Source organism: Notolepis coatsorum, assembly GCF_963971535.1.
Source record: "Notolepis coatsorum genome assembly, chromosome: 20".
Lineage (NCBI taxonomy): Eukaryota > Metazoa > Chordata > Actinopteri > Aulopiformes > Paralepididae > Notolepis > Notolepis coatsorum.
Genome location: NC_140184.1, coordinates 34,064,205 through 34,077,808, shown reverse-complemented (window position 1 = coordinate 34,077,808; position 13,604 = coordinate 34,064,205). Strand labels below are relative to the sequence as shown.

General features: G+C 43.8%; 1 protein-coding gene across 1 annotated transcript in view; it reads right to left on the bottom strand.

Annotated features, from left to right (window-relative positions):
• adamts7 (a disintegrin-like and metallopeptidase (reprolysin type) with thrombospondin type 1 motif, 7) overlaps positions 1–13,604 on the bottom strand; it is a 447,398-nt gene that overhangs the window by 226,883 nt on the left and 206,911 nt on the right. Inside the window, exon 11 of the mRNA XM_084337494.1 lies at positions 1,278–1,423. Coding sequence (XP_084193620.1) covers positions 1,278–1,423 — 146 coding nt within the window. The remainder of the gene's footprint in view (positions 1–1,277; positions 1,424–13,604) is intronic.

The window sequence follows — 13,604 nt, the reverse complement described above, 5'->3', positions numbered from 1 at the left end:
AAGAGAAAGAAGAAGAAGAAGAAGAAGAAGAAGAAGAAGAAGAAGAAGAAGAAGAAGAAGAAGAAGAAGAAGAAGAAGAAGAAGAAGAAGAAGAAGGAAGAAGACGTGTGTTGTCAGGCCATACAAATAAATTTGATTTCATTTAAAAAAAAAAAGCAGGAGGAGGAAAAGTTAAAGGAGAAGATGTACAATTGCAATAGATAATAATCCCTTGTGACATGGGCTAGGCTGGGTAATCATCTTTTGTGTTCATACCAAAAAGCTAGACGGCACATTACAGGCTGCAGAATCCAATTATGTAGCAGGACTAAACCAGTGCATAGCAACTGGGCCACAAAGACCTTCGAGGGAATTAATTATGTGATAATTGTGTCATTTATCACAAGGAGTGAAGACTGTCTTTGTCCAACCAGTGAATGGGTATTCTTCCTGTATATAAACCACACACACAGCTGAAGATTAAACAAATTAAATCAATTAGTTGGAAGAGCAGAGTCTGAAATAGGTGTTACTGGGGGTGGATGGGGCTCAGGGGCTCGTGGGTAACATTTACATTTACATTTAGTCATTTAGCTGAAGCTTTTATCCAAAGCGACTTACAAGTTCTGTACGACAAGCCATCAGGAAGGGCACAACTCTATCAGCTGAGCAACAATGTTCATCAAAGTGTTGAGTGCTACAGTGTAGGTTAGTTTATTAGGACAAGTGCATGACAGTACGGTTAGTTAGGGTTAGATTATTTTTTTAAATTCAGATAATGGTTGAAGAAGTGCATCTTTAGTCGACGGCTATTTTTCTATCATCCCATTAAACATGCCGGTGTCATATTATGCCCTAAGTGTATCCAGAAATGCTGGAGAGCAGGGACAAAGAGTTCAATTTGGCCAGATGGTGGCGCTTTGGGTCCAGAAGAATCTATCCATTTAAGCCACGCCCATTTGCATGCCATTTGGCCAGATGGTGGCACTATAAGAATGTTGCGCACATCTCGAGAACCATTAATTTGGCCGACTTCACACTTGGTGGGTGTATTGCTGAGGACCCAAGGGAGTGCAGTGTCTGATTTGGTGCAATTTGGCCAGATGGTATCGCTATGACAATGAACTTCACGCTTCACACATTCCGCACGGGCACTCGCACTGAGCGCGATGCTGCAAGCAGCCCTTCCGGGTGCCAAGCAATCGGCGAGGTACGGGCACTTTTTGAACGAGCACAGCACTAGTTTACCATAATTTAGCCAACACACCCCACTTAAAAGTGAAATATACAGGACTTACACTGGGTTGACACAGTCCCGCTCAGCATTCTGAACTCCGCTCCCGCAGGTCCTGGAGCATGCTGACCACTCAGTCCATGGTGCCCAGCCACCGTTGACACCCTCTGGCTGGTAGCCCACTGCGACACACTCCCCGTCAAAACACCACTGGGAAAAAAAACAGCACATTTCTGAGCTTCAGTTGAAATCACATCGTATGATAACATTACTTGTCAGGTATTTCATTTCAAACCTTTATTTATACTCGTGAAAGCACTGAGGTTTCCCTCATTTACAGTGATGACGAGTTAACAAAGGACACAAATATCATAACAGTTAATAATTACAATGAATTACAATTACTACAATGATGGATTAAAAACAATTACATGATTCAGTACATAGGTCAAGTGCAATGCCTTTAAACTTCATGAATGACGGGAATGTTCCGAGCTTTAGAGTCTTTTGCAGGGTATTCCATGTGTATGGAGCATCGTAGGAGAAGGCAGACTTTCCAAGCTCAGACCGAACTCGAGGCACCCTGGGCCCCGTTCCCCGTACCTGGTTCAACTAAGTCGATCAAGATGTCATTATCCAGATTCAGTTAACCCGATGTTTGAAGCCGGGATTTTCCTGTTCCTCGAAGGTGGATTCAGTCTCGTTAACTCAAGCCAGACTTGAGACCCAGGATAAGTGCGCGTGCCCGCCTCAGCCGAGAAGGCAGCAAGTGTCGAGAGCAGAGATCCTGATTCTCTAGCGGCATTGATTGATTAATTGATTTAAAACTTTAGTAACATATTGCAGTACGGCTCAATCGCCTCGCCGACAAGTTAAATGCGTTATCTATAGGCTAATTTTAAGTCCCTCATTACCTCAATCAATCGGATTATATTTCTTTAAACTTGCCTGCTGGATTGAATAATCAAATGAGATCTTGCTAGCGAAAATAATTAGTTAAACTGTTATACAAAATAACGATACGGCTCTCTTCCCATTGATTGATGTATAGTCGATCTTTTACTTATCTCCACTGTGGTGTAACGGGTTCTTCTTTTGACTTTCACGCAGACGACCGGGGTTCGAAACCTAGTCTTCCCCTTCTTTTTGCGATGTAGGAATAATTCAATTTGGTGCACGTTGAGAGCTATATAAAGAATGACATCCTCAATGCATGTAGATTTATAATATTTTAACTTGAAACTAGGCTACTTTGGCGTATAATCATTAATATTATATTCCAAAAAATTATATTGGAAACACGGGGTTTCGAACACCGGTCGCAGGGTTGGCAGGATTGAGCACTACCGCTGCGCCACTGTGCCAGATGGGATAAATTCATTGTTTATACATTAATGAACGAGACAAGATCCACAATCCACGCATAGACACTTCAATTTTATGCTTGAATGAAACACAATCCAGGCGCTCCATTAAACATCCACAGCGGAGAATATGAAAGGAATCAGAGCCAAACGAGCGATAGGTTTCAATCATTAAAAATATCCCCGCGGGATTCACATTTGCAATGCTGCGCGTTGTTAGAATAACCACATAATGTGTACATCGCACCGAGCGAGCGCCACAGTATATATAACGTGCATTATTTAGGACAAAGTGAATTTAGTATCAGCATTTTGGGTCTATTTTACATTTCAAACGCCCCCTCTGGAAGAATGGAGCACAAAAACGTAATTCAGAATGGTATAAAGCAGATCCTAGACTGTGGGAATAATTTCAGGAAACGCGCTGTCACTTTCTTTGCGGGGGCGTGGCTGTGCTTCATCCGGCTAACTTGAACTTAAACCCTGCTTTCGACCAGGCTCAAACTTTTGGATCTATTGTCATGGTGATTTGGACAATCCAGGTACGGGGAGCCGGAAAGTCCGGCTTAAGTCAGACTTAACCGAAAGTTATCCGGCTAACTCAGTTATCCAGGTACGGGGAACGGGGCCCTGAGCACAAGCCGATCATTCGAACGAGTTTGGTAGGTGACAGCACTCCAGACCAACAAAGATGTAATATAAGGTGGAAGTTTGCCAATAATTGGTTTGTAGATAAAAAGATACCCATGATAACTACGTCGCAACGAGAGAGATGGCCAGCCTACCCTCTCATACAAAAGACAATGGTGAGTATCATATTTGTCACCCGTAATAAATCTTAGGGCAAAGTGGTAGGCAGAATCCAAAGGCCTTAATGTAGACGCAGACGCATGCCTGTAAATGACATCACCATAGTCGAATATTGACAAAAAAACAGCATGTACAATTCTTTTCCTACAGAACATAGGAAAACTAGCGTGGTTACGGTACAAGAAACCAATCTTTTGCCGTAATTTTGTAGCTAGGTTATCTATATGGAATTTAAAAGAAAGTTTATCATCCAGCCATATACCAGGTATACAGTAGCTAGGTTGAGGTTAAACACAGCTCCCTACATGAAATAGTAGGGGTCCACACCAGACAGAATTTCAAGTGAAGCACCTGAATCAGAAAATAACTGATAACTAGTGCTAAGTAACACATTCAAAAACTTTAAAGAGACATTTGAAGGTATTCATAGAGATTGGTGGAATTAGTGAACAATGAAACTCCATTAATACCAAATAAAAAGTTTATATTCAAAGCCAAAATGTGCATTTTCCTTTAAACTATTTATGAACCATTAACCCTTAAGCCACAGGTCGGCAATAGGCGGCCCGCACGCGAATCTGGCCCCTCAGATTATTAAAAAAAAAGATTTAAAGATTTTTCTTTTTTTTTATATATCAGACCAACTAGGCTAGGCTACAATGTCGAAATAGAGAAACGACCACCACCTAAAGAATGCTTATTATACTTTGTTTTATCCATGTTGAGAGTGAATAACAGATAGGCAGCGAGGTGCAATGTAGCGCTTGCTCAACATGAAAAAAGTCTGTGGACAGCGCCTGGTGCTGAAATAACAAACAAGCAGTGTGGTGTGAAATTAAAACACCAGTTCAGTAAGTCATTCAAACTTTATCTTTACTTTATATGACTGTGACGGCACCACACATGTGAACAGTAACAATGCAATTAAACTAAAGTCAAATCAGAGCAAAAAAAGCTGAATCTGCTTCAAGAAGATGTGCTACATTAGGTATAATAGGAATTACAACAAGACATTTATTAACTAAATAAAAAATATAATTAGGCTTTTAAACCTCTAAAGCTGGGCACAACACTAGACATGTTTTGTAAAACATTAAATATCTTTGGATTTGTTTGTGATAAAGACTTGCTTTATTGTATCGGAATCGATTGTCATCCCAAACTTTGTGCATCTCTCAGAGAATGCGGGGATGTAAAGCATAGAATCTTGAAATATCTAGATTGGTTGTTTTCTCTGGACTGCATCTAATGCGCTGTATCTATCCATTTATCATATATCTATGTCTGTCACTATAGCCAATGGAAATGCTATAAATGGTCACGTGGACTGGGAGAACCAATGGAAAATTCCTATTGTTTCTCAATATTCCAGTGCGCTCCACAGAAAGGGCTGTCAGAAAGACGCATTGGTTGCATGTAATGTAAGATAGACCGATAAGAGAGAGGCGCTTGTCTCTGGTTTTATAATAAAATGGCAAAAAGACAAAGGTATAATGTTCAGTGCAACTGTGTATGTCGTTTACAGTTTATTATGCCACCTATGCAGCTCGTTTATTTTGTCCATTCTCTGCCTCTGCCACAAATGTATGTCTTAGTGGTCTGTCACAGAGTTAAAATGTTTTCACTATCAATATATTAAATTAGCCATTGTTTTTGTTTCCGGCCCCCCATACAATGGCTTGGAAAAAATGTGGCCCTCTGCCAAACTTAATTGCCTACCCCTGCCTTAGCCAGAAGGTATTCCAAAAAGAATAATTCCAAGTGATCGCATCGCCATCGCGATATGTCTATACACGTTTCAATGGTCAAATATGCTTAGGCAACGGCAATTTCGAGGCGATCAATGTGAATCTGTTCAAGCAGGAGGAGGGGCCCCTACCAAGGAGGGAAAAAAATCCATCACTCTGTCTCCAGCAAAAGCCCAGCTGAGAAGCTGTGAAAATGAAATGTGCCTGCTGATATTGACTGGGAGGAGGTGTACTTTTTTAACAGTGTAAGAAACAAACTGGTATTTGGCCCTTACTGGTAATCTACCTCCTTATATTACATCATTATTGGAATGGAATTCTGGAAACTATGTAACCCGCTCTAGTGATTGGCTGTCCTTAACACATTGAATGCCCATCACGAGATTTCTCGGATTTTTTTTTAATTAGCGATCTCAATTCATATTTCATAAACCGAGTCTACCGTTGGTAATCCTGCCCCGCCAGGCGCTCAGATGTGAAAAAAGCGCCCCCTATCGTCTTCCAGATGGTAATGCACCATTTTGGATTGGACTCAATGAAAATGGATGAGAAAAAAAAACTCCGGAATCCACATTTTACTTCTCACGCATGTAACCAGAGCCGATCAGATTCATTCTGGACCCTCAGCACAGCGTGGGATATGTGTTTTACAGTATACGCGTGGGATCAATAAAAGGATAGATTTTTGGAATGGCGATCAGGAATTGGAATAATCCATTTGGATACTATCTGATCTCAGGTAAGGAATCTATTTTACCAGTCTTAGGATAATCAAACCCGTTTTCACAGAGATATAAGCTTTTCCCCTATAATGTGATATGGCTGTTTGACTGAAGATCGATCAGGAACTGAGAGAATCGATTTTCAGCACGCGGCACCAGCGTGCACACGTACACACATACTATCGATAATCTAGCGTTTATTTGAAAACGATTCATAAATAGGCCGAAAAATGACAACGTTCTAGAATATTACAGTACAGGGCGTTTATCATGGAATCTTACATTTTTCCGTGAAAACGAGGGCTTTTCAAAATGCTATAAAACGGAAATGAACCGATAAAAAAACAATCCGCTTCGACAATGTTGACTGGAAATTAGTCATAGATAATGCGACGGGCAGATTAGACGCATAGCCATAATTTAAAACATAGATTAGGCGATATTAATGCTAACATTGCAGTGGATGGTGGGCATTCAAGCACTAAATGTGCACCCCCTGCTGGGCACTGAAAGTGTTAAGGTCCCCCGAATTAGCTCAGAAAATCTGCATTTGTTATGATGCCCCTAGCTCATGAAATTAACTCCAACAGTCCTAAAAGATTGAGATTCTCCCCTCTGTTGCAGAGTTTAAGACCTTGATCTCCAACCTTTGTCGATGTAGTTTTACGTGTTTTAATTGATGTGTTATCCCTTCTTTTGTCTACCCTTGTTGTCTTATTGTTGTGTTTTTATATGCTGTGTGATTTGATATGCTTTATTTATGATTGTTTATTTCTGTAGGTAAACTCTGAAATAAAATAAAAAATGTATATAGCAGTTTTCAAAACAGCAAGTGCTGTGAAGTGCTTCACAAATATAAAATAAGAAATCGGATACAGCATCAGGTAGAAAACAGCAAATAATTCATACACAAAACAGAAACAAACAAAACAAGCCAGCCAGCCTATACAAGTGTTTTTTTTTTTTAATTGTAGTATGCAGTACAGACTCAGCTGACATGACAGTGAGGGGGAGGCAGTTCCATAGCGTTGGAGCTGAGCAATAGTGGTGCAGAGTGTGGGCTTACAAGTTCTGCAATATAAGAGGGTGCCATCATGGCATGTAGGGCTTTGAATATGATCACAAGGATTTTGAACTGAATTCTGAAATGGGGGTAATAATAATAATGGCTTGGATTTATATAGCGCCTTTCACATACCCAAGGCGCTTTACAATAAAAGGGGGAAGGGGGGAGAGGATAACGGTGGCCTAAAACTGAGAAAGAAAATTACAAAAACAGAACAGAACAACAACAGAACAAAACAAAATAGAACAAACAGAATGAGATAGGATGCTACGGAACATCATATGCCTGGGTGAAAAGGTGGGTTTTCAGCAGGTTTTTAAAGTGGGCGAGAGAGTTTGAATTTTGGATGTCCATGGGGAGGGAGTTCCAAAGGTGGGGGCAGCGACACTAAAAGCCCTGTCCCCGATGGTCCGCAACCTGGCTTGTGGGATGGTGAGTAAGCCTGTGTCAGAGGAGTGGAGATTCCGGGAGGGGGGGGGGGGGGGTGTAGGTGTGGAGAAGGTCAGATAGGTATTGAGGGGCAGTGGTGTGCAGGGATTTATATGTGAGCAGGAGGATCTTGAAGGTGACACATGATTTTACGGGAAGCCAGTGAAGGTGTATGAGGGTGGGGGTGATGTGCTGCCAGGGTTTGGAGCGGGTGAGAAGCAGAGTTCTGAACGTACTGGAGCCTATCCAGGGCTTTGTGGGTCACCCCGGATAGGACTCCATTACAATAGTCCAAACTGGAGGTGATGAAGGCATGGATGAGGGTCTCATGAGAGTCTGTAAGTGAGGGCTGGAGTCTTGAAATGTTCTTGAGATGAAAAAAGGCTGATTTAGTGACAGATTTGATATGGGGGATAAATGAGAGTGTGGAGTCCAGAATGACACCTAGTTTGCTAACTTCTAAGGAGGGGAGAATGGAGCAGCCATCGATGGTGAGGACTAGATCCCCAACCTTCCTGAGCAGTGCCTTGGAAGCCACAACCATGAGCTGTTTTGTTACTGTTGAGTTTGAGAGAGTTTGATGACATTGAGATTTGACGTTGTGCAAGCAGGTCAACAGGGACTGGGGAGGGAGCTGTGTGGAGGGTTTGGTGTATACACAAGTGTCGTCTGAGAAGCAGTGGAAGTTGAGGCCATGTTGGCGGATGATCTGGCCAAGGGGAAGCATGTAAATTATGAAAAGGAGGGGGCCAAGAACAGAACATTGAGGTACTCCTTGGTTGACTGGGGAAGGGTGGGATCTGGAGTTGTTGATGGTGATGAACTGTTTCCAGTTTGAGAGATATGACTGGAGCCAGGAGAGAGCTGTGCTGGTGACGCTGAGGTAGTCAGACATGCGGTCCAGAAGGGTAGTGTGGCAGACTGTATGAAATGCAGCAGACAGGTCGAGAAAAATTTGAATGTTGATGTGTCCAGAGTCAGCTGAAATGAGGAGGTCGTTGGTGATTCTAATTAGGGCTCTAATTAGGTCTCTATGCTGTGATTTGCTCCAAAACCGGATTGAAGGGGTTCATAGAGCTCATGGTTGGACATGTGTTGGTGGAGTTGGGCGGCAACTGCTCTTTCCAAGATCTTACTGGGGACAGGAAGGTTGGAGATCGGCCGGTAGTTGTTGAGTTCATCCGGGTCTAAACCTTGTTTTTTCAGGATGGGGGTGACTGCAGCCATTTTGAGACTGGAGGGTACAGTGCCAGACGCTAAGGAGGTGTTAATAATGTTTGTTAGCCATGATGGGGGACAGAATAGGGAGACATGCCTTGATGAGGGTTGTAGGAAGGGGGTCAAGGGAACAGGTGGAGGCTTTGGATTTGGTGACCAACTCCGTAACATGATCAGAATCCACAGGGGAGAAGGAGAGAGGGGGGCATGCTGGCTGGGTGGGTGGCTTTATGACAACAAGTGTAGCAACATCAATGAAGCAACATCAAACAGAAGTGGAGAGAAGTGAAAACGGTTTTAACGAGACCCACAGTGACTTCTACCTTCTCAATGGCTCTGAAAAGAAACATCTACACGTCGGAACGGCGGCTATACACACGTTACTAACAGCGAGCCCGGTACGTAAGAACTTACCCCCGAATGGCAGATTGGACCGTAGGACCATGATCATCCTGGTTCTGCTACTTTCGGGAGACATTCATTTAAACCCAGGCCCGGTCTTGACCAGAACTCAGGCTAGAAGACTTGGTCTGGCAGCGCAAGAAGCGAGGGAGGTTTCCATCGCGACCAACAACAACATCAACAACTCGACCCGTGGCAACATCCACTGCGCGGACGGCAACTCTTCCCCAATGACGCCGCAGCAGACGAGCACACGTGAGGCAGAGACGAGAGGAGGTGAACCGAGGGTCGAAACCATGACGACCATCTCGACGCGGGATTTAAACATCTCAACGCCCGATAGCCGGCTAGCCAGCGGAGCTAACAGCGAAAACATCCAGGAAAAAAGGACTCTGGAACGAGTCTTTTGTTGTACCAGCACGGCGCGGGACCTGACCCCCCCCTCCCCCCTTCCCACCCACAACAACAAAGCCCCCCCCAACCGGCAACCCCACGGACAAATCGCCTGCTAAATTAGCCAACCTAGCCAGGCTGGCTATGTTTACCAGCCCAGGAGGACAAAGGGTTGCCGCCAGAGAAGACACAGGACAAAGGACCCCCCCCTCCCCCCTCCCCACACACCAACACACAGACCTCACAGAGACAACAACAAAGCCCCCCCCACCCTCCCCCACAGCAGCACCAGACACAGACGAAGTCAATTACCTGGAACTTGACGACATCAATACCACAGCATATAAAAACGGACTACACATTTTTCACCTGAATGTAAACAGCATAAAGCATAAGCTGGATGAAATAAGAAACCTGTTTATGAGCGGTAAGGTAGACTTAATATGCTTTACTGAAACTAAACTGGATCCATCTGTAACAGACCCTGAAATAGAGTTAGAGAACTATACTATAGTCCGTAATGACAGAAACCAGTATGGAGGTGGTGTTTGTATGTACATACATAAGGACACCAAATTCATTACCCGTACTGACCTTCATCATGAGACAATTGAAACCGTATGGGTGGACATTTTATTTGAAACGGCAAAATCTGTTCTAGTCGGCACAATATACAGACCGCCAGATCAAACTGGCTTTTATGATACTCTGGATGTGTGCTTAGCTGGAGCTGAGGATGCGGAAAAAATTCTTATTGGGGATTGGAACACGGATATGCAACAAAAAGATGCACCCGTCTTCAAATCCTTCAATATGTTTTGTGATCTGCACGGCCTCAGCCAACTAATCACCCAACCCACAAGGATATGTGAATCAACTCAGACTACCATTGACCTCATACTGACCTCTGACAAGTCCAAGATCTCCAATAAAGGGGTTATAGCATGTGGGTTAAGTGATCATTATATGATATTCTGTACCCGCAAAAAGCTAAAACTAAAGGCTGGCTGTCACAAAACAGTCACATCTAGAGACCTCAAAACCTACTCTAGCGAGGCCTTTAACCTTGAACTGGAGAGTCTGGACTGGTCAGATGAACTCAATGGTACACTGGTTGAAGAAACTTGGCTTGGCTTCAAAACCAAATTTTCATCAATACTAAACAACATGGCCCCCCTAAGAACCACCAGGGTAAAAAATCGCGCTGAGCCATGGATGCACACTGAAATACTGACCGCTATGAAAGCCAGAGACAAAAAATGCTGAGTTTCGTAAAAGCCAGTCAAAGCTTACCAAAAGCACGAGCAGTGAACTCCAAGACCACGTGACTGAACTCAAACTAGAAAGAAACAGACTAAGAAATGACGTAAACTCCATGATCAAAACTGCTAAAAAAAAATTCATCAATGACAAAACCGAGGAAAACAAAAATAAACCACGTGAACTTTGGAAATTACTCAACAATCAACTAGGCTGCAGTAAAAAACTTAAAACCAGGTTCTCAAACATAAACATAAAGACGGACAACACGCTCATCACAGACAAGCTGGATGTAGCCAATTACTTAAACACTTTCTTCACAAACATAGCCACAACACTGGTAAACAAACTACCCTCCCACTCAGGGCAGTATGGGGTAGAACACATAGTAGCATACTACAAGAACCTAGGCGTCCACAAAGACGACTTCAAACTGGAAATGGTAACTACAGATGAGGTACTCAAAAAACTGAGCGCCCTCCAACCAAACAAGGCCACTGGCCATGACAACATCCCCTCCAAATTCCTCAGAGACTCGGCAGCAGCCATCACCACAGTCATCACACACATAATAAACCTCTCCATAAAACAGGGACACGTCCCCAAGGACTTCAAAATTGCGAGAGTAACACCCCTGCACAAAAAGGGCAGCAAATTAGACCCGGGTAACTACCGCCCTGTTTCTATCCTTACATCCATCTCGAAAGTCATGGAAAAAATAGTATACGAACAGATCGAAAAGTACCTTGCGGAAAAAAATCGAATCTACGAATTCCAATCTGGCTTCAGAACATCCCACTCCACGGACACATGCCTTCTCTACTTGAACGACCACATCAAACAAGAGGTGGACGCGGGCAAATACTGCGGCATGGTCATGCTGGACCTACAAAAGGCCTTCGACACTGTCAATCACACCATTCTGATTGACAAGCTAAAAGCAATTGGTTTTGCTAGTTTATCAGTGAGCTGGATACAATCCTACCTGGAGGGGAGGGAACAGATGGTGGAAGTAAACGGTACCCTATCCCCCCCCCTCACAGTGAGCTGTGGTGTTCCACAAGGAAGCATACTAGGACCGCTACTATTCCTAATTTATGCAAATGACATGTCGTCAGCTTGTGACTGCAACTTGTTCCTGTTTGCGGACGACTCAGCCATGCTGGTCTCTGACAAGAACAAGTTACAGGTTGAAAAAGCCCTCAGCTCGGAACTAGGCAAAATCTGCATATGGCTCGCCGACAACAAACTATCATTACACATGGGCAAAACAGAGTCCATTCTCTTTGGTTCAAATAACAAACTCAGCAAGACCGACGGCTTCTCGGTTGCAGTGGGTGACAATATTATCACAAGGAAAGATGAAATTACCTACCTGGGTTCCATCCTAGAGGCTAATCATTCCTGTGACAAAATGGCATCCAATGTAATAAAAAAAGTCAACCAACGAACGCGATTCTTGTACCGGATCTCCTCTCTGGTAAACAAGAATACCCTGAAGACTCTAGCAGGAGCACTCATTCAAGGGTACTACGACTATGCTTGCACCTCATGGTACCAAAGCACCTCAAAGGCACTAAAAAACAAATTACAAACATCTCAAAACAAGCTAGTCAGACTACTGCTTGACCTAACTCCTAGAACCCACCTCACCCCTGCCCACTTTGACAACCTAGGATGGCTTAGAGTAGACGACAGAGTACAGCAACTTGCAATGGGCCTGGTCTACAAGATACACTACGCGACCAAGGTACCCATGTACATGTCAAAATACTTCCCAAAGGTCAGTGAATACCACGATCACAACACCAGAGGGAGCTCCACAAATCATGTAAAACCCAGATTCGGCTCAAACAAGGGACTAAACACGTTTCGCAATTATGCCACATCAATGTGGAACGCCCTACCTAAAGCTGTAAAGGAATGTGAATCACTACCCACTTTCAAAAACACTCTCAAAAAACACCTACGTGAGACTGCAATTCGAAACTGGCCCCTACAAATGTCCTAACCTAGTTGTACAGTAAATGACCAAGTAAGGCTTTGTCAGTATTCCAATGTACAGTGTAAAATGTGTGTGTGTCCCCTGCCCAACCCCCCCCCCCCCCCACCTCCAATGTACAGCCCTCAACCAACCCACCCCACCCACCCAACCTCCTCCAATGTACAGTTTCTACGCCAAATGTATATACACTCTTTTTCTGGACACTTTTGTATCACAAACAGTACTGTACTTGCAAATCTGATATGTCATAAATGTATAGATGTAGCAGTACTGTCTATCTGTATGTCATGTATGTCATATATGTTATGATGAATTGAAAATGGGGGACCCTGATGTAAACAACACGAAAGTCTTTCTCTGGTCTGCATCCCCTTAACAATTGTATGTATTGAGCTGTACTGTACTGTACCCATTCTGCAATCTGTTAATAAACTTTTCAATCAATCAATCAATCAATCAATCAGGTGAGGAGGAGGAGGGGGCTGAAGCTGACTGTAGATCAGGGGTCTCAAACTCGCGCCCGCGGGCCAATTACGGCCCGAGGGATGATATTTTGCGGCCCCCTACTTGACATCAAAGTTTAGTGTTAATGCGGCCCGCGCGCAACTGTTTGCCGAGTCGTTGTGCGAGAGTTGGAAGTTTTATTTATTTGATCACTTGTAGGCTACCATAGCGCAGGCTCATGACAGCAACGTTACGTTAGTGACTTGGTTGAAACGTGATTCCGGAGCGATATCAAGTAAAGTGGAAGGCAAATGCATCCTCGCTATCTCCTCTGACTGCGAGCAGTGCTCTGCATGTCCGGCTGCACTGCCACTGTCTGTCTGTGTCTGTGTACGGGTCTGGTCCAATCACATTCAGCTTCCCGTCAGCGTTTTTCCCCCTCACCCACAGTCTGCGAATCAGATGCAGAGTAGGGGAGTAGGGCGGGTCTTCACAGACTGCATGCCGTCTCTCTCTTTCAGTCCGAGTCA